At 34.2% G+C, this 22,061-nt stretch overlaps 1 protein-coding gene and 1 long non-coding RNA gene across 2 annotated transcripts; one reads left to right on the forward strand and one right to left on the reverse strand.

The window, feature by feature from the left end:
- Positions 1-13,236: 13,236 nt before the first annotated feature.
- On the forward strand, positions 13,237-15,005 carry LOC108851698 (uncharacterized). Its single transcript, XR_008934730.1, has 5 exons — positions 13,237-13,392; positions 13,471-13,558; positions 13,648-13,875; positions 14,595-14,718; positions 14,790-15,005. It is a non-coding gene; the product is annotated as an uncharacterized LOC108851698 (long non-coding RNA).
- A 3,403-nt stretch (positions 15,006-18,408) lies between these two features.
- Positions 18,409-21,449, reverse strand: LOC108831894 (probable disease resistance protein At5g47250). Its single transcript, XM_056989621.1, is given in 3 exon segments — positions 18,409-18,631; positions 18,714-20,382; positions 20,384-21,449. Coding segments are annotated over 3 exon segments (2,553 nt in total). The 5' UTR covers positions 21,262-21,449; the 3' UTR covers positions 18,409-18,625.
- Between the last annotated feature and the right edge of the window lie 612 nt (positions 21,450-22,061).

Here is a 22,061-nt window from a genome sequence, read left to right on the forward strand (position 1 = left end):
GTACATAATCCTTAGTCTTCTTTCCTATCATTCCAGTACTGCCTTCCGTCAAAGACGGCCAACTCTCTCGGGATGAAACCTTAACAGCTTCTTCTCCACCCAATCTAACAGTTGGGTAAGGAGATATGAATTTGATTGGCTTAGCCCAAGCTCCAATCCGAGAAGAGTGATGAAATGAAGTAGCATCCACAGTCGCTGCTTTCTTCAATTCCTCAGAAGGTTTAACACTTACAGCTGGTGCCGCTGGAGGAGAAGAAGAATGTGCGATGTTGATTTCTTCTTGCGGCTCCTCCGTTGATTCCTTTTGGGAGTGAACAACAAGATTTGATGAATCCGACTTAGGGGAAGCCATGACGGAGAGAGGAAGAGGTAAGGATGAAGCTAAATTGGACTCGCCGTGGTGAAGATCGGAAGAGTAGCCGGCGACGTCTCCGACGAATCGGATTCGCCTTAGATTGATAGGAAAATAGGGTTTCGCCCCGAGAGAAAAGTTTCTGAGAGAGTATACTACACGCGAAACTTACTCGAAAAAGAAAAGAAAAGCTATAAGCCTCAATCTTAATCTCCCAATCTTCTGCTGGCAAAGTTTTTTTTTATGTTGGTAATCTTTTTAGTCTCCTCCAACAGATAACTCAAAACTTATTATCACATGGTCGACTGCCTCATCTGTGACCGTTAATGCACATGCTAGTGGTAAGACAACCATCTAACTAAACCTATTTTCAAGAACGATTTTATTTTGTCAAGTGACTGTGGCTTGTGTTGTGATGTGTTTTGCAGGATCTGATGTAGTCTCTTCTCAGCCAAACGAAAACTGTCAAGTATTTGCTATGGATTTTCGGAAGGTTTGATTTTTTTTTTTCCATTAGCTTTTGTAGCTCATGTAAGTTCATTGTTTAGAATTCTACCTTGTCTTACACTGCTTATTTTTGCAGGCAAGTTACTGTGACAAAAAGGAAGCTAAAGAAAGTGATTGTTTAGATAGTGATTGCTCTTGTTGGATAGATATTTACTTCTTTTTTTGAGACAATACAGATTTTAGCCAGATATTATTTTAAGTATATGCCAAAATCAGTTGACAAAACTAATACATAGACTGATATGATTTCATTTACACAAACTAAGTATAACAAAATTGTAATGTAAATTGGATTAGACAGTTACAATAATTTATTAATGCATTGTAATAAACCAAAAATAATAGACGGTTATAATCTTTTTTAAATTCGACTCTAAGATGAACTGTTATATGGCTAAAATATTTAATAACATATAACAATGTATCCGACATATCTTATTATACATAACAATTTATTTTCAGATTATTCATTCAAATTTATTGTTAGACGACTAACATATATCTAATTATGTATAAAAATTAAGTTATCCGTCAAATCTAATTCAGAATCTTTTAAAACTAAATATTCATATATAATTCATTATTTAGCCATTAATAAATTATTTTAGTTGGCAAATTATTATAGTATCCGAGTATTGACTTTTGGTATAGAAGTAGTTGTAATTTCTCCAACTCATCTCAAAACTGTATTATATGATTAGTTCACTTCGAATCCCCTATATATTAATTGAGAATTTTTTAAATAGTTATAACATATATTTTGTAATAATTAAAAAAAATCATTTCCTGTGTGGCAGTTATCTAAGCTTTTTAAATGCTGACGTGGCAGATTTATAACGTGTTTAGGAGAAGCATAATCTAAAATTAAACTCCTTAGCGAAATAAGATTCTTCGACGGTCACATGAAGCCGCATGTAACGCATATATATAGTGTCTATGTATTTTCCACTCAAGTCTACCGTTGGTTCTCTTTGTCAACAACGTACGTTAAAAATGGTTTCTCTGTATACAAAACTAAAAGTATGTTCTACTTCTCCGTTGTTCTTTTGTAGTAGTAGCAGTTTTCTCATCAATAGCATCATATCTTTGTATTATTAGTAATGTGAGTAAATTATATAATGACTGTGGCTAAACATGTTAATTTGTATAAAAACATTATAAAATGTGGACACATTGTCGTATAGCATTACAATGTGTATTACATGTCGTATAGCTTTATACATTGACTACCTAAAGTAACTAAAACACAGCCATGTCATTTTTGTACTTGATTAGAAAACCGAAAAATGTTGAATGACAAAAAAAAAGGAAACCGAAAAATGTTGTTAAGCAATAAAAAAATTGTATCGGTATCCCAATTAATGTTCTCTTCACCCTGATACACGAGCAACGAATAACTTCATAGTAGGTAAGTTTAAATTATGCTTTCCTTATTAAAAGAAACAATTAGGAACTCATGTATAATGATTATATATTGAAGTTATTGCCTTGATAAACAAGGTTGTCTCATGTAATATGGAAATATTGTATTTACTACACAATAACTTTAGGAGCAAGGCATGATATTACAATATAAGAATAGGCTCTCATAAGGTAAATTTAATCATCGTGTTTATATCACAAGTACTTTAAATAAAAGGAAGTTTATTCAACTAATGCATATTTTATAAGAAATGACTAGAAGCATACAAATCTTTAACCAGTGGGGTTAGCCTAGTGGTACTTGAGAGAGCTTCGGCCTCAACACGGTCTCGGGTTCGATTCCCACTGGCCACACGGATATGGGTCAATTGCTTTCGACTCATTTGAATGCCCATGAGAGGGTCTATCCGTGGGCTGTACCTCCACCCGGAAGTTAGGCTTGTGTCATCATTGACCCGGGTTTAACTCTTTACTTTAGCAAAAAAAAAAAAAAAAAAAGCATACAAATCTTTTTTTTTATCGCTGTTTTTTTTTTAAATCTCAAGCGTGTCTTTTTCACGTTATGAGAAAAAACGTATAAGACAAACAAATATGAATTACAATTGTTTTGTATTTCAAATGAACAAAAGACCTATACAAACTTATATTTCATATCCAACAAACATAAGTCTTTTTTTTTGTCATCAGCGTAAAAACACACACTCTCATCCGGTCTCAGAAAACCATGCCAAACAGACACATATTGATAAACAGAAGTCAGCGTAAAAACACACACACACACAAACAGAAGTCAAGCACCTTTAATAAAATATAATAATTTATGAATATTGATAACATATTTAATTGTACAAACACCGATTGTTAAACAGCTAAAAAAATTAATAGCCAGAAAAAAAAATTCATTTAAATTTTTGTAAAACTTTTAATACATATTTCAAATAAAAATAATAATTTAAAGTTGATTTATATCCAAAATTGATTCAAAATATACATATATTCAAAATTTTAATTTTACTAAAATATTTTTAATAATCATTATTAAAAAATATTTTCAATATCAGAAAAATATAATATACAAAATATATTTTTTAAAAAATGGTATTTTATTTCAAATTAAGCTTTTTAAATATAATATATGTGATTATATATATGATGGTACATATAAAATACTATTAATTATATGATTACTTATATGGTGATACGTATAAAATACGATTAATTATATGATGACACATATATTGTATATAATAGTGACTAGGGGTGAGCGTTTATGTATTCATTCGAGTTCGGTAAGGGGCTGTTTGGGTTTCTGTTTTCCAGGTCAAATATATCAGCTCTATTCAGATATTTTTAAATTTCGGTTCAGATTCGACTCAGATTTTTTGGGTTTGGTGCCGGTTTGGATAACCAATTTAAATTATTTTAAAAATTTTGAAATTCATTATATAGTTTAAATTTCTCAAAATATATAAACAACATAATATATTACATACAAATTTTAATAACATATTACATAATATATTGGTGTGATTTTAATATTTGGATAGAGCATTAATACTTATTTTAGGTATTTTTGATGTTTTTAGTATACTTTGACTATTTTAGATATTTACTTTTGACTATTTGTATATATTTTCAAGTATTTAAACCAACTTACAATACCATATATATTATTGATGTTTTTATATACATTAAATTTAAAATTAATTAATATATATAAGTATAAAAATTTATTTTGGGTATCTGAAATACTACGGTTCTGATCAGATACGGTTTTGGTCCTCTAATTACCAAAATTTTGAATAATTAGATATTTAATCAATTTCAGTTCCGGTTTGGTACAATTGTTTTGGATCGGGATCGGTTCGATTTTTTGGATTCAGGTTTTTCCAGCCCTAGTACTAACATGAAAAACAAAATGCGAAATATTTTGGAAGAAATGAAGATCAAAGTCTACTACAAACTTATATTTCATGTCCAACAAACAGAAGTCAAGCACCTTTAATAAAATATAATAGTTTATGAATATTGATAACATATTTATCGTACAAACACCCATTGTTAAACAGCTAAAAAATTTAATAGCCAGAAAAACAATTTCGTTTTCTTGAAATTCAACGTGGTCCACCAAAAAGTTTTTGTTCGGAGGTCTTGTCCACCAAAAGATAACAAAGAACAGATTCTCCACCAGGAACACAATGAAGTTTAGTAGATGGCTTCTTCTATTCCAATCATCATCAGATCGACCAAGAACAACAACACACATTTTTTATTTTTTCATAAGTTTTCAAAATAAAAAGTTTCTGTGTGAAAGCGTAACAAAAGGCACTCTTTAGCCGTGGGGAATTTTCCATAGTTTTGACATTTTAATATGAAACTAGATTTTAACCCGTCCTTTGAAGGGCGGGTATATTTTCATTTTTAATTTTTATATTTGCTTTTTAATTATATTTGTGTATATATTTTTAAAAAATTATTAGTAAGAGATTTTGATTATTATATTGAATTTATGATGTTGCATAACTATAGACTTTACCAAAAGTTTTGAAACTCATTCCAGACCTGCGGTTGAACCGGTAAACCCAGTGTTCTAGTTTAAGTTTTCGGAAAATTTATTATTTAATAATCCGGAAAATCCATGGAAACCCTATGAATAAAATATATTAGATTAATGATTAGTGTTATATATATATATCAAATAAATTATTTTGTCATGTCTAAGGCTATGGATATTAAAATTTATGAAGTCAATATAAAAGAAAAGAAAATAAAAGAAAAGAAAAGAACTTGATAAGATAGTGTATATAAAAATAATATATTATTAATTTTTTTAGTAGGGTAAATTATTCAGTTACATATTAATAAAGGAAGTGGATCCCGAAGCTACAAATAACATGGACCAACTTGGACCAACTCGTTTAATTGCTAGGAACACAAGAAGTGGTTACTAAACTTTTTTCAGAAAAAAAAAAGAAGTGGATCCTATAAAAACGTTTTGTAACTGCCGTGCCTTTTAATAATTTTATGCAATTATCTATACAGTAATTATTAAAACAAATGAATGCCGTGTGTTATTAGGTAGTTTAGATGGTCTTATTTTCATTTCTTAAACTATCCTTAATGAGTTTTAATTTTTAAAACAAATCTGATGGCACAAAAAGTAATATACCAAGGAAAGCCAATGGCAAATCCATAAAAGGGATCCTGATTTAATTATATTGATAATTATTAGGGTTCCCTCTAGCATTTGCAAATATCTTCTTAGTATCAGTAATAATGGTCGTCGGAAAATTAAAGAAAGAAGGAAAATTTACCTTGAATCTGAAAAAATAGAACGAAGAAAAAAAGTGTGAGAGACCTTATATCAATGGCACAAGAAATGGTCTTTTAGGGATTGCTTTGTGGGAACTACTATTTCACTTATATAATCTCAAAAATAAAAGATTTTTTTTCAAATCTTTCTTTATGCCTAGCTAGGAGTCTATGACACCAGACGGGAGAAAACTTTCGTGAGGGCTTCATATGTAATTTTTCATGTTTTGACAATATACTAAAACTCAGTTTTTGTTGTTATAAGCGTTTTCTTAATTTCATAATTCTTTATGGTTTTTGGCCTAATTCACTCTTCATTTTAGGTACAAGGAAATAAGAGATGATTTCTCATTGAGCTTCAGGGATTTTTAGAGCCTACAGTGATGTTCTTTTGGCAAAATTGAGGTGGAAAATCCTCCACAACCCATCATAACTCCTCGGGGAGTTCTACTGGAAAAATACTGTCAAGACACTGATATTTTGAAAGTATCGGCGATCTCATCAGCCTCCCATGCATGAATGGCATAATACGAGGAAGGAACCTCCTCCTTAAGAATATTCGTTGGACCGTAGGCGATGATAAATCGATCAACATATGGGATGACGCATGGTTGAGTTGGAGACGCAGTCTAGACCAATAGGCCCAGCCACAAGAGAAGCTTCAACATGCTTGGTTACAGATCTATTACAACTGAACTCAGGGGGATGGAGCAGAGAAAAGATCCAGGCACTTGGGAGAGTTAAGAGATCTCTGAGACAACTCTCCAAAATAGTAGGATTCTTATTTGTAATCCTTGATAAAAAGCTAATTAGATTTTGATTTGCGCTTTGAAAACGTGGGATTAAGTTATAGAATATATTTCTAATTTTTATGTTATGAAAATTGTAATGACATTTGAAAGCAAACAATGTCTCTAACATTAAAACTATAATGATTTTGCAAATGATGTTTGTGAAAACTTGTATATACCTGAATGAATTTTGTGGAAATTAGATATTTTGATTCAACTTAAAGTGTCAGGGATGGATATTCGAGTATCCATTCCGGTCCGGTTTGGGTTTTCAGATTAGAAATTTTAGTCCTCAGATATCTATAAATTTCAGTCTGAATTCAGCTCGGGGTTTTGGGGGTTCGGGTTCGGATAACCCGTATGAAATTCATATATACTGTAAATTATTGAAAATCTAAAAGTAAAAATATTAAATATCTAAACTTCAGATAAAAATTGGTTTGGCATGGAAATTTATAAAGAGAAAGATTAGATACTTTAAACAGTTTTGGTGTTTTGGGTATTGTAAAACAATTTTAGATATTTACCTTTCTGTGTTAGTATATATTTTCAAATATTTTAGAAAATATCCAAATATCCTATACATTTTGAATATTTTTTTGGATATTAACTCTATTAATATATAATATATTCAAGAATACAAAATATGATTTGGATATATTCATATACTCAAAAAATTCTGTTCGGACCGAATCGGGTTCGGTTTCGGTTTTTTAAATATTAAAATTTTAAACTGATCCAGATACTTAACCAGTTTTTGTTCGGATTGATAACTATTTTTTTGGACCAGATTCGATTCATTTTTTGGATTTCGAATTTTGGCCCAGTATTAAAGGTGGTAATAAAAATGATGTGCAAAATAATATTATACATAAAATTAATTTTCTGAAATTTCAAAATAAAATGATTATTTAAAAACACTAATATATAAGTGTTTTATCTATAACATTCAGGAAAAAATATATTCCAGAACTTATTTTTAATAAAAATATCTTAGTATAAATTATGAATTTACTATATTGCACAAGTTAGTTTTAAAAATATCTTAGTATAAGTTAGAATACCCTAAATTTGTGGAATAAATATACTGCGAATGATATCTTTGTATAAGTTATGGATTTACTATGTATTGTGTAACAAATCATTTTAAAATTAAATCTATAATTCGAATATGGTATCTGAATATACTTATTTAGTTTGTTACCATTTTGTTTGGATGAATATACCAAAATATTGTTAGCATAATATAGATTACGAGTTTGCTAAATATTTTTGTCATGTATTGTTATTTCATTATACACCAGTCGTTATTTTCTTTAACATTAACAAATAAATACAGAATTTAGGGTTAGTGTTTGAGGCTTTAGAGTCACGAAAGATATTAACAGTTAGCATAGATTTAAAGTTTTATGATTACTATATGCGCGTCAAAATTATTTTTTTTCATGTCAAAGTTATTTGTTCATAATGAATATTTTATAATGTTGACATGTTGTAAATATATAGTGTGTAATGGAACTGAACGCAAGTTACGACCTATGAATCGACGATATAAAAAATTTGTATTGATTTGTTTTTTTATAAATCAAATCTAGTACACGTGATTGTAGTAACCTTTATCCTCTTTCTATTATTTGAGTAGACCATTTTAAAAGAAACTTTTAGTTCATGTGTTTTGTTAGTTGAGCTCAAGAGCATCGAGAGAGAAGATTCAAAATAGAAATATTTTTCTGTTATTTCATTAATGATCTAACGTTTACATTATATAGTCTTGATAACCGGTTTATACATGTACCGGAATCAAACCAAAGTAAACCAAACTCTATTCAATACTCACACATTAATATTCTCCCTCAAGATGACGAGTATATAGAATGCAAAGACATCTTGCTAATGAGAGAATTGAACTGAGTAGGAAAGATAGGTTTGGTGAATACGTCAGCAAGCTGACTAGCAGTACCAACGTGAAGCGTCTTGATCAAACCACTGCAAATTCGATCTCTAACTTGATGGCAATCCAGCTCCACATGTTTGGTTCTCTCGTGAAAAACAGGATTGTTAGCGATATGAATTGCAGCTGTTGAATCACAGAAGAAAGCAATAGGTTTGTCTTGAGGAGCCTGCAGTTCTCGGCAAAGATTTGCGATCCAAACGACCTCTTTAACCGCTACAGACATCGCCCTGTACTCAGACTCAGCAGAAGAATGAGAAACAACATCCTGCTTTTTCGATTTCCAAGCAATAAGAGCAGTGCCAAGAAACATACAGAAACCCGAAGTGGAGCGTCGTGTATCCAAACAAGAGCCCCAATCCGCATCAGTATAAGTCTTCAGTGTCAGATCAGACTCCGAAGAATAAAACAAGCCAAGACCCACAGTGCCTTTAAGATACTGAAGAACTCTGTAGACGGCCTTGAGTTGAGCACTCTGAGGAGCTGAAGTGAATTGACACAGTTTGTTCACAGCGAATGTGATGTCCGGACGTGTGATAGTAAGATACATTAGCCGTCCAACCATACGACGATACACAGTAGGGTCATCCAAAATAGGTTGATGTTTGTCAAAGAAAAGTTTGGCATTAGGATCCATTGGAACAGAAGCTGGTTTGCAAGCCATCATACCAGTCTCTTCCAAAAGCTCCAGAATATACTTTCTTTGACAAATAGAAATCCCTTTGCTAGATCTTGCAATCTCCAAGCCAAGAAAGAATTTTAGTGGACCAAGATCCCTTAGCTTGAACACTTTGCGAAGATTAGTCTTCAACTCTTCCACCTCTGTATCATCATTACTTGCAATGACAATATCGTCAACATAAACCAAAACAGCTACATACTTGCCATTAACGTTCTTGATGAATAAAGTATGATCCGTATGCGATTTAGCAAACCCAAGAGAGATAAGAGTAGAACTAAACTTGAGAAACCATTGCCTAGAAGCTTGTTTGAGTCCATATAAGGATTTCTTCAACTTACAAACAGCATTTGGTGGCAATGATTCCCCCTGTTTTGGTGTGTATCCAGGAGGAAGCTTCATGTAGATTTCTTCATGTAAATCACCATTGAGAAACGCGTTCGAGATGTCAAGCTGTGTAAGACTCCAGTTCTTAGCAGCTGAGACAGACAAAAGGGTCTTCACTGTAGTCATCTTGGCAACAGGTGAAAAAGTATCAACGAAGTCGACTCCCTCTTGTTGAGTGTACCCTTTAGCCACCAATCTCGCTTTATAGCGTTCTAATGTACCATCTGCATTCAACTTAACTTTATATACCCATTTGCACCCGATAGAGTGTTTGCCTGGAGGTAGAAAAACAATATCCCATGTGTCTGTACTTTCAAGAGCTTTGAGTTCCTCATTCATCGCTTCAAGCCATTCATCAAACTTCTTGGCTTGTGTGAATGAAGCCGGCTCAATATGTTTAGATAGAGCACATATATAATTCTCATAACCTTCAGAAAGCTTCGCAAATGATATATAAGAAGCAAGAGGATAAGGAACATCAGTCTCAGTAAGATGACAATAGTACTCACTGAGACGTTCAGGCGGTTTGCTGATTCGCTTAGACTTTGTACGTTGAGAAGAAACAGAGTCATCAGATGTACTTGAAACTGCAGGAGGTGGAGAGGGCTTAGGAGGAACCATATCCATCCAATCAGAATTCAAGAAAGCATCAGAATAAACTGGTTGCTCTTCAGCAAACGGAAAGATGTCCTCATGAAAGGTCACATTCCTGGAGATGTGAACGCTATTATTTTCAAGATCGAGCAGTTTATATCCTTTGTATCCGGCAGGATATCCAAGAAAAACGCAGGGTCTAGACCGAGGCTGAAACTTATGTCGTCCTTTAGAAGAAGTAGACATATATGCTAGACAACCAAATACTCTGAGATCAGAATAAACAACCTTCTTAGATGTCAAAAGCTCATAAGGTGTTTTATTATTGAGTCGCGGAGTAGGAAGTCTGTTGATAAGAAAAACCGCAGTCAAGACGCAATCTCCCCACTGAGACAAAGGTACTTGAGACTGAAACATTAATGACCGTGCTACGTTCAGTATGTGTTGATGCTTCCTCTCCACAACTGAGTTTTGCTCGGGTGTGTCAGGACAGGAATGGTAAGCCACAATACCTTTCTTCTTATATAAAGCAGTGAAGCGAAGCTCAGGGGCATTATCTGAACGAACACCTTTCACTATTGCTTTGTATTGGGTCTCAACCATCTGTAGAAACTCAGGGAAAACCGTGAGTACTTCATCTTTGCTTCGAAGAAGATAAAGCCAAGTAACTCTCGTATGATCATCAACGATTGTGAGGAAGTATCTGTATCCTTCTAGCGTTGGTTCAGAAAACGGTCCCCACACATCTATATGTCACATTTCAAAAGGATGATCACAGATGTTATTGTGAGAAGTATACGGAAGATGTTTCTGCTTTGCAAGATGACAAACTTCACAATGTTGTATTTTATTCTTCTGTTGTAAACCAAGTACAGAGTTTAAAGAATCTGTTTTAGACAAGGCAGGGTGACCTAGTCTACTATGCCATAAGGCTGAATCAGCTACAACATTGGAGCAGAAAATTAAATCCGTAGTATCTTCAGTGCTTGATGAATCAGGAAGTGATGTTGTATCCAGCACGTAGAGGTTAGCAATCTCTTCACCCAGACCAATCATCAGCCCCTTGGTAGCATCCTGTATCATGCAAGAAGCTCCATCAAACATTATGCGATAGCCCAAGTCTTTTGTTACCTGGCTCACACTGATCAAGCTGAGACGAAACTCAGGTATATACAGAACGTTATTAAGAACAAGATGTCGACTGAGACGAACACTGCCAGCACCCTCAATATTAACACCCATTCCAGTTGGAAGAGTTACTGAGGCATTCTGAGTAACAGACAAAGTCTCAAAACGGCTTTTATCACAAGTAACGTGATGAGTGGCACCACTGTCAACAATCCACGCAGTTGAACCCAAAACACTACTTGTTTTCTGTAATATGGCTACAAAACGAAGTGTAGAGGAAGAGTAGGCCATACCAGGTAAAGCAGTAATGGTGGCAGTAGACGAGGATGCAACAGGGGAAGCGTTAAGAGGTTGAAGCTTGGAATTGAAGTAAGCAATCACCCCTTGAATTTGATCCTTTGTTAGGCTATTGACCATGTTAGAAATGTTCTGACCAGTAACTTCAGAGCCATCAAGAGTAAGCTGAGCGACTACAGGCTTCGCAGCAGCAGGAGTAGTCTTCTCGGTCTTGTTCTTGTGCTTATGCTTGAAATCAATGGGGTAGCCGTGGATCTTGTAGCAAGTATCGACGGCATTGTAACCGCAGTGAGTACAGATCGGTTTCTGCTGCTTCTGAGTTTGATAGTTGGATTGAGTTGCATAGACCACAGCAGGAACTTGCGAAGTATAAGTGACCTGAAAAGCAGAAGCATTCTGAAGAGAACTGAGACTCCTCTGGTTGAAATCTTGATCCAGAAGGTTATAGATCTCAGATAAGTCAGGTACATTCTTCTTCATAATAATCTGACTCCTTATAGTGGCGTATGATTCATTCAAGCCTGCCAAGAACTTGACAATTTTAGATTGATCAGCTTTCTTGTTCATCGCTTTGCAACAGTCACAGTTGTGACAAGAATCAACACAGTTTGCGCTATCAAGCTCATCCCATAAGGTCTTCAACGTTGTATAATATGTAGCGAGATCCATAGAACCCTGCTGCAACGACCAAATTTGTTGAGATAGCTGATACGAACGCGGAAGGTTTGTGATATGGAATCTGGTGGCTAGATCCTTCCAGATTTCAGAGGCATCATTGAAACGTAGGATACTTTTGTAAATCTGTTTTGAAACAGAGTTTAGGATCCATGATTTCACCATCGAGTTGCAGCTAGACCAGATCCTGAAGGTATGGTGAGAATCACTTGGCCTAGCTAACGATCCATCGATAAACGCAGTTTTATTCTTCGCGTCTAACGCTATGGTCATAGCTATACACCAGTTATCGTAATTCGTACCATCCAGAGCTTCAGAAGTAAGCGATAGACCTGGGTTGTCGCTGTTAGTAAGGTGAAACGGAGAGTGAATGCTATCGTACGGTTCCGATTGAGCGATCGGAGAATTTGGCGGCGAGTCTCCAGGATTTGCAGATCTTCGCGCCGATGCCGTTGCTCTACCGGATCGTCGACCAACACGTCTTGCGATCACCATCTTCGAGAAGTCGTGAGCAGAATCGGGTGAGGTTTGAGCCTCACCGCTCTGATACCATGTTAGTTGAGCTCAAGAGCATCGAGAGAGAAGACTCAAAATAGAAATATCTTTCTGTTATTTTATTAATGATCTAACGTTTACATTATATAGTCTTGATAACCGGTTTATACATGTACCGGAATCAAACCAAAGTAAACCAAACTCTATTCAATACTCATACATTAATATGTTTATTACAAGTGTGTCATTTCCTATGTGGCAACACTATAATCATTTTCACACCCTTTTATTAAAAATCATCTTCTTACTAGACTAATTAGATATAGTGCCATTCATCATTAAATTATAACTTCACATAATATACTATATGCTTTTTAATTGTTAGATAACAAAACTAAATGCTCCCTAATTACATATACATCCCGTCTACATCTATTTATATAAAGTTCACTTCCCTCTTTCCAGAGGCCTCCACGTCAACATCCAGCTTGGAAACTCGCGCATCCTGCAGTCGCCATGTGTCCATGGTGTATGAAACTCGGCGTTTCATTAAACGCACAGAGATATGGGCTTCATCCAGTTGTCTAATGGGCTCTACATTCTGTCAATCTATCCGGCCCGATAACAAACGAATCGCTCCCTCCTGCGATGGCGATGCATGCCGCTTGGGTTTTCTCGCTCTCAACGAAACAGACGGAGTAATGAGATCGTGTTTATTTCGATCGATTAATTCAGACCCCCACTTCAATCTCTTCAATGCATCGTTTGTCGCTGGGACTCGATGTGAGATCCGTATAAATAGGTAAATACTTCTCCAAGCGAACTCATTGTCTATTTCTATCTCTAGCAAAATTTTGATTCGTGTGGTTATGGCTATTAGGAGGATCTTCTTCTCCGACTTGAAGCCTGGCGGTTGCTCCTCCGTCGTCGAGGCTAGGCTGCTGTGATATGCTCCTGGTCGATGGAATGTAAGTTTGTTTCTCCAGTTTTTTTTTCTTTAGATATGTGTTTGATCATTCCGGTAGATTTCTCATTGTTTATTTTCTTTTTTTTGTAGAGCTTTTGTAAACTGGGAAAACATTGAAATAGTTCTTGAAAAAGAGTTGCAGAGCTAAGGGTTTGACCTTCCACCCCAAAAGACCATGGAATCTCGCCAAATTACACATAGGTGTCATCCAGCTCTGGGATTATTGAATGGGCACTTTGATCGATACAGTTGACGATCACGAAGGCCCTGTTCAGACCCTGTTCGTTCTCACTCCATAGCCTTTCTTCCTCTCAAGAGGTAAGATAGGAGATCTATGTACATGTAAAAAAATGCACACTGCAGAAATTTACTGGATTTTTTTCATAACCCATAAAGTAACAGATGTTAGATAGGTTCCACAACCTCTACTCATATCCTGGTAAAAAAAATATTTTTGCGTTCATATGTATGTGTTGAGTACATGAATAGTCTTCTAGATTGAGATACATAAGCAATTCACATATACATTTTAGTTTTGTTCATGATCTCTATTATGTTCTTGATAACATATACACAGATGATAATGCTGGTGAAAAAATGTAGAATTAGTACCTATTTAAAATCTCAGAATAATTTAAGCAAACACATATAAATAGATTTTTGATAGTTATATAAAGAGTTTCTTGCATATCTTTGGTTTCTTTTGCTTACTCTGTTTCTCTACATTCTATTTTTTAACCCTCCATATTCTATGTAATAATAAGTTTTAAATCTCAGACAAACCATATTGTCTGCATCCAAGAGTTTTATTGCAGATTATATTATCCTATTTAATTTAAGGCTTGGTGATGCATACTTTTGTTTACGATATCCCTTGATCTCCAATTCGGGCCTTTAGATAAGTTAACTATTGGTTTTTATTTTACACCACACAGATCTGTTTTATAATAAGTTTGTAGCAGCATGATGATTTTCCATGTTTACTTTTCTGAGATCTTTACGACCAAAGGTCTAAAGTGCTCCACTTTTTCTTTCAGGTCTAAAACTGTTTGTCTCAGTGCTTTTGAAGTTCAGGCCAGCCAACTTCACCAGAGCTTACTTAGGGTGCATGTGGGACTACTGTCATTGTTGCCACCAGAATTAGTCCCAAGTTTGTTGGAGGTTAAAACCATCTCTGTTTGTAACGTTTAACTGTAGAAAGATTATGATACTAAATACATTAAAATTTGCAGGTCGCAGATTCATGATGATTCAAGTTTATATTTTCTGGAACTTGCAAATAAAGAGATGTTGACTTGACCAACCGCTGGTTTGGGCGAGTCTGGAGCTAGCTGCTCCACAAGTACTACTAAATATGATGGTGTAAAGAAAATTTAGTTAACTTAACAGCAAACAGTTCGTTAAAACACAGTTCAAAGAATTTTAATATACTTCAACTTTCACGACGACTCAGGTTAGCCAATTACCACCGATAATAAATGCTAATACGCATAACATGACAAGAACAATTATGCTAAACTTATACACATAATCTCACAAATAAACTGAGATTTGTGCTAATTGATACTATTTTGTTTTTATTGTATTTGGTTCTCATTTGAAAAAAAATGGGCTTGATTCGAATTTTCAGCTAATGACGGAACATAAATTCAAAAAGAAACATGGTATAGAATTAAACGTTATAAACTTAAACAGAAAATAAGTTGAAATGTTTGATATTCACAATAAAGAAGATGCACGCTACGGAAGCCGCTCACTTGGAACAAATAATAAGAGATTGTATACTGAGTGGCCAAAATTTTCTGATATAACAAGTCCTCCAGTTTTATCTCTTTTCTAAAAAAATTATAAAAAAAGATAAATTCAATTCATGAAACAAATATATAACTAGGAGAGAAAATAATTTCACTATACTCTAATCAACGGTTGTTTAAAAATCTATGTGACTTATTAGTATAATTAAACTAAAATAAACATATGAGAGAAAGTAAATAATTACAAAAATTATTATAGTTAGATAAGTATATAATTTCTAAAATGAATAGTAAAATGAGTAGTTAAAAGATTAAATACTAATGCTACTTTTATTTAAAATAAATTTATACTAATATTTTATTTATTCATCCGCCCGCCCGTAGGGCGGGTTTACCCTAGTAATATCATAAAACATATATTATAAATGATTTCGTTATTGTAATAAAACATCATATATCCCATATCGTTTTCTTATATTTGTGTTTACAATATAAAACAATTTTTTTTGTTTATCACAAACGTTCCAAGCATATTAATTTGAGGCTTCATGATTACTTAGGTTATGTGATGAACAAAATAACAAAGAAGAATGTGTTTCAGTTTTTTATTTTACTGCAACATTATTAGAGAACGAACATAAACGTCTTTGATATAATATTTTTTTGGAGTCAACATTAATAGAGAACAAAAAAAAAAATTTGATTATTTTGTTGAGTCAAAATTTTTAGAACATGTTTTCGTCATTGAAATAAATGTTTGTATATTCAAACATGAAATATATTTGTTGTTTGCTAAAAACGTTGCCTTCAGAAATCCATATCTATGCCTATATATATATTTTCTATATTACATACGAAACTATATCATATGTTTACATTTGGCCGTAAACAACAAATGACTGTTACATGGAGTCAAAATCTTTTGATTGATTAGTGGTTGATTGATTTTGTGAATTAATTTGAAATCTTGGTAATAAATTCAGGTATTAAATTTGTGGAATCAATTTAGGTGTCGATTTTTGAATCAATTCATAATCTTCATTTATTAAATTTTAAACGTATCAATTAATTTTTGTCAATTAGGTTCATATAAAAAGAAATGTACATTTAGAATTTATTTTTCTTTGCCTTGATTTATTAGCATTCAATAGTTTAGGCAAATTTTAGCCAAAAATTAGAGCACAAGTTATGTATATTTTTTTTTGTTTTAGTTATGTAATATTAATTTGTGAAAAACAAATTATGGGGATTTCAAAAAGCTGATTAACCCTAAACTTTCTTCCATGACGTATATAAATACGGTGCCGAAGCACATTTCCACACCACACTCTGCTTCTCAAATCATCATTGAAATGGTTCTCATTGATTCTAATGTGAGTTTCTACAATTTTAGCTATGTTTAATGTAATATGCTTGGATACATATGTTGTATTATGTGTGTTACAATGCAAATTAATTAGGGAGTAGATAATGTATGTACTAGTTTTAAATTAAGAAGTGTTGAAGCTGATATCGCCTTAATATTTTGTTGACATTATTTATACATGCACAATTTTTTTTCGATATTTCATTATATCTAATATATGTGATTATAACTTTTAACTTTCTAATATATATACAGACTAAAATTAAAAATCTTTTTTTAGTTACTCATTCCGCGTAAGGCGCGGATTATCACCTACTTATTATTGTAAAGGATTGTGTATAACCGTTATTATTATCGTGAAGGAATGGGTATAAGGACACATGAAGTTTTTTTGGTAAGTGAATAATCCAATTATTTTGTTATAAATGTATTATTTGATTTATAATTAATTAATACTTAATATTTCAGTTGCATGATAATGTAATTTTTTAGGAAAAAATAAGTTTATTTCAAATTTGTACTTTTGTTTTAATAGATTAGATAAAGACAGTTTAGATACACATGATTTTTCTTAGTTTGCAACTCTCAAACTTTATATATATACTAGAAATGTATAAAGTTCAGTCAGTCATATGAATCATATGAAGCCGGAACTTTCCAAGAGATTATTTTTGTAATTCGATACAAAGTTTTATTGTTGAATCATATTTTGTATAAAACTTAAAAAGGGAAAACACTATTAAATAACAATTATAATTATATTTCCTCATAATGTTTTTAAAAATGGAAAATTATTTTCGTATATATTTCACAATTTTCTATTTCCTGGACATAAAAAAGAAAATAATATTAAATAATTTTTTGTATGAATTATTTTTTGTTTACAATATTTTGTTTAAAACTTAAAAAGGAAAATATAATTAATTATTATTTAAAACTTAATTATTAATTTTCTATATAAAATTATTATTTAACACATGTCACAATCTAACATATATAATTGCCGCAATCGTGTTAATTATTAACTTTGAAAAACCAAATTATGCAGCTTATGGAGAAACGGATTACAGGAGATCTTCAGCTTGGTGCAGGGCGTACCATCGAACATGGATCTCATAGGACGGCTCGGAGAGGTGCAGTCAGGCGTGTATTCTCACAAGATGGTAGAACTGTCGGCTGTATAATCGTCTTTGTAATATTCTCATCATTGTAATAGCATAATTAATCGATAATAATCGATCGAGACGTTAAAAAAAAAGGAAAAATATTATTAATTAATTATTCATATAAAAATTATTATTTAACACATGTCACAATCTAAAATATACAATTGCCATATGTCGCATTCGTGTTAATTAGTAACCAAACTTTATATAATAAGATAACAAAAAAAACTTTCCAAAACATCGATGGCATCATGAACTTTCACAAGTAAAACTGAACTGCACCAGTTAAGTTGTCCATAATATTCTGCTCCAAGAGACGCATTCGTACTCAATTTTAGTAATTGAGTCTTGAAAGCCTAATGGGTAAAATTCAACAACAGACCTGATCAAAGCCTAGTGGATGCGACTTTAAACCTCAAAAACCCAACAAATGAAGAAAGTGTGGCTGAGGCTTGTAAACATAAATAATCAATTGACTAGAAGACATAATCAGAGATGTAAACTTGCGAAAGGATAAACGCCAGAGATTAAGTGTGGGATTGACGAGGATGGCAATAGACAGCAATACAGAAACATCTCACTCCAAATACTAGGAAACTTGGTAACAGAAAACGAACCAATAATAAAATGTTTCAATCACACATATTATACTCAAAAGCAGAAGTCCCTTTTACAGAACACCCATTTGAAAAGAAAGACTTAGAAACAGGTTTACCGTAAGAGAAAGAACAAAATAAGGATCTTCGAGTTGCATCCACTGATGTCTGTTTGTCGCAACATTCCTACACCTAAACGATGATAGGTAGACAAAGTGATCAGGAATGAAATAAAAATATTCCCACATAAGAAATATATGTGTATATGTATTACCGGATCAATCTGAGAAACAGAAGCTGTGCGGATGACAGGAGGAAACCGATCTTCGGCTCCATTCTCCCATACAATTCTATCAGTCCATCCGTCATCCATTTCTATGATAAGGTCATCAATTTTCGTTACACTCGTGGAATCTAACGGGAGCTTACGTAGCTTGGGGCAGTGTGTTATGTGGACTTTATGTAGACTTGGAAAAGAGAGAGGATTGAAATAGATGCTCTTCAGTTCATCCAAATAACGTAAATCAAGAACTTGTAGCCTACGAAAAGGCTCAGCCCCAACACCAGCAGCTTTCTCTTGGCTTATTAATTCTTCCATCTTAGGTGACACTGTGATGCTTAAAGCCTCAAGATTTGCAGCATATATCAGCCATGTCAAATCCTTTATATGTTTGCATGAGAGTAGTACCACAGCTGAGAGGTTCTTGAACCATGTATTGCTTGGAGTTATTTGATTGGATGGAGATGGAGGTGGAGATGAAGATGAACACTGGTTCCTTCTGTTGTCTTCCAATCCCATCTCTGACTCTGTGATGTCGCACTCTGTAAGTCCAAGTTTGGAAAGACTACTCAACTTCCCTAATGTGGCTGCAAATGATGCTCCTGATACTTTGAGTCCTTCGAGATATATACCTCGTGTGACACCTGCCAATTCGCTTCCTAAGAAAGCTTCCAAAACATCCTCTTTTCCCACAGTAATGGTCAAAAGTTCTAAAGCCCCCAGGCTCTTCAAATGCTCAAGTAAGGGGAGATCTAAAGAAGCTTTAGAGCCATAAAATCTCAAAACCTGCAACCTTTGTAATCCTGAGATCAAACTGATATCTCGTAGATTGGACGTGGACTCCAAATCCAAGTGGATCAGTTGGGACAACTCCTCTATACCTAGCAAATTGTTTATCCTCGTCCCTGACAAGTTGAGATACCGCAAAGATACCAACCTTGAAATATCATTAGGCAACTCAAGGATGCCAGGGTTGTGAGACAGATCCAAAACCACAAGAGTCGAGATGACCTGGAAGAATCGACCAACAATATTCACCAACTCATTGTTTTGAAGGAACAAGGTGACAAGACGATCCGGATTGGGAAATAAAGCAGTAGAGTCGGCGATGCTGGCAATCTTATTGTTCATCAGAGACATCTTTGACACGATTGTCCAATCCGTGACGTACGGCAGAGTACTCAGCCCAGCATCTGTTTTCACAAGAAACATTTTTCCATCCCTGATTTCAGATACTATCCACAAGGCCATGTCACGGATCATATTGTGCATATAGACTTTCTGTTTACACTCTTCATCCTTCAACAGCAAACCTGCCCCAACAAGTGTTTCGATTATCTGAACACCTCGTTTCTTTGCTCTGTCTCTTCCGCGTCTTACCTCAATGATCCCCTCACCTATCCAGTACTCGACCAGCTCATCTTGGTGGATACTGTATGCCATGGGAAATAAAGCACAGTACAGGAAACACGACCGTTCGTCCTCCTCTTTCAAATTATCATAGCTTACTTTTAAAACACCAAACATGTTCTCCTCCATACCTTGCAACTGATCTGGAGAATGAACCAAATCATTGAGTACATCACGCCATTCATCTTCAGTCGTTTTAGATGACAAACACTTTCCAATGACTTGAAGTGCAAGGGGTGAGTCATAACACTTCCTCGCAAGTGGTATACACTATTTTGTATTGTTTCCCCAACAATGGAACTCCAATGGCTGATAAACTCACTTTCTCCCATAAGCCATCTAATAACAGAACAAATCGGGGTTTCTTTTCTTTTAGAACCCTTCGTATACTAAGGCTTTTCTCCCTTTGTGTTTCCTTGCACCATTTCTCATCATAGAGGCCTAACCTTTTCCCGATATCATCTTGAATCTTCAAGATATCTACATCTTTAGACACGTCAACCCAAATGACAACATCAAACATATCCTTGAATTTACTGAACTCGTTGTTAATTAGGGTGAGGAGTGTAGTTTTACCCACTCCCCCCATACCACAAAGACCCAACATTCTAGTACCTTCGTCCATAAGAAGTCTCCATGTGCTAGCAAGTTTTGTGTCAAGACCAACTATTTGCTGGGTAGGTTCTTCCACTACCACAGGGAGAGTAGCTTGCCTAGTCAGCCCTTGGGAAACTTGTTGATTATAGAGTTGTTGAACTTCACTCAACATCTTGGGAATCTTTTTGCCACAGCGGTAGGTTGAAGTGATGTTGCTGGAACAACACCCAGTTGTTAACCGCCTTTGCTGTACAGTGGAAGCGCCAGCAACCAGCTCCTTGGCGTCGTATATTTTGTAATGGGAATTTAAAAGCCACCTTTGCACTTCATCTAGCGGTACCATACCCCTGAGTTCTTCATCCTCAACCTTGCGCACCACATCATTTCTTTTTGCTTCAAGATTCATTAAAGCATTCCTCAACTCGTTAAGATTACTATCAAACTTGGAAATGTAACCCACATGTTCAGGCAAGAAATTAAAAGCTGGTGAAATACATTGAGCCACTCCACTAATAGCCGACACAATGTCAGCCATTGTGCTCAGGATTCAAGAAAGATGAAGAAGAGCAGATTTTTTAGAAAGGAAAGACTAAAAGTATGTAAGAACTAGGGAGCAGCAAGAGGGAATCAGACCATTCTGAAGGATCATTTTGTGTTAAGACTCTGAAATAAGCTAGAGCTTGGCAATAATTTACCAGGAAAGAAGCTACTTACTTGGAGCAGTATATCTAAAATAAATGCTGTCCTTGTAATATGAAGCGAGTGGCTACCATAAATGTTGTCGTTGTCCATATGTTACTGTACTTTGGTGTTGAAATTTCAAAGCAAGAGAAGTGGTCCAACCCAGACAAATATAGTCAGGACAGGACAATTCCAGGCTGGATTGGGCTCCCCTAAGAGATATTATTAGTGAGAAGAAGACACATGAGAGTGAAAATAATCTAAGCCCCACCATAGAGATAATATGTTGAGATGTATACTTTCCTTCTAGGGTATCTTATATTGTAACTATAAGCTCCAAACCTCAAAAAAATAACTACTCATATTTTGTGAATGAATAAGATAGAATCAGTCAATTCCCTCAAGCTTTGATTCTGCATAAACCACTAGTAGTAAATTTGATTAACCTAAGAACAATTGGAATGTGAAGGATCACAATCATCAACAACGTTAAGGTAGAGAGAGGAAGGTCTACCATCAAAAGTAGAGACAAAATGTGTGCATGTACGAAAGCTATGACCTCTACAAACTCTGTATCTACCTGAAGAAAAACACAACGCCTAATACGATCTTGCTTATTTTTAAGTCGGAAAATCAAGATTTATAGTACTTTTC

This window comes from Raphanus sativus, chromosome 6 (genome assembly GCF_000801105.2).
Source record: "Raphanus sativus cultivar WK10039 chromosome 6, ASM80110v3, whole genome shotgun sequence".
In the NCBI taxonomy this organism is placed as follows: Eukaryota; Viridiplantae; Streptophyta; class Magnoliopsida; order Brassicales; family Brassicaceae; genus Raphanus; species Raphanus sativus.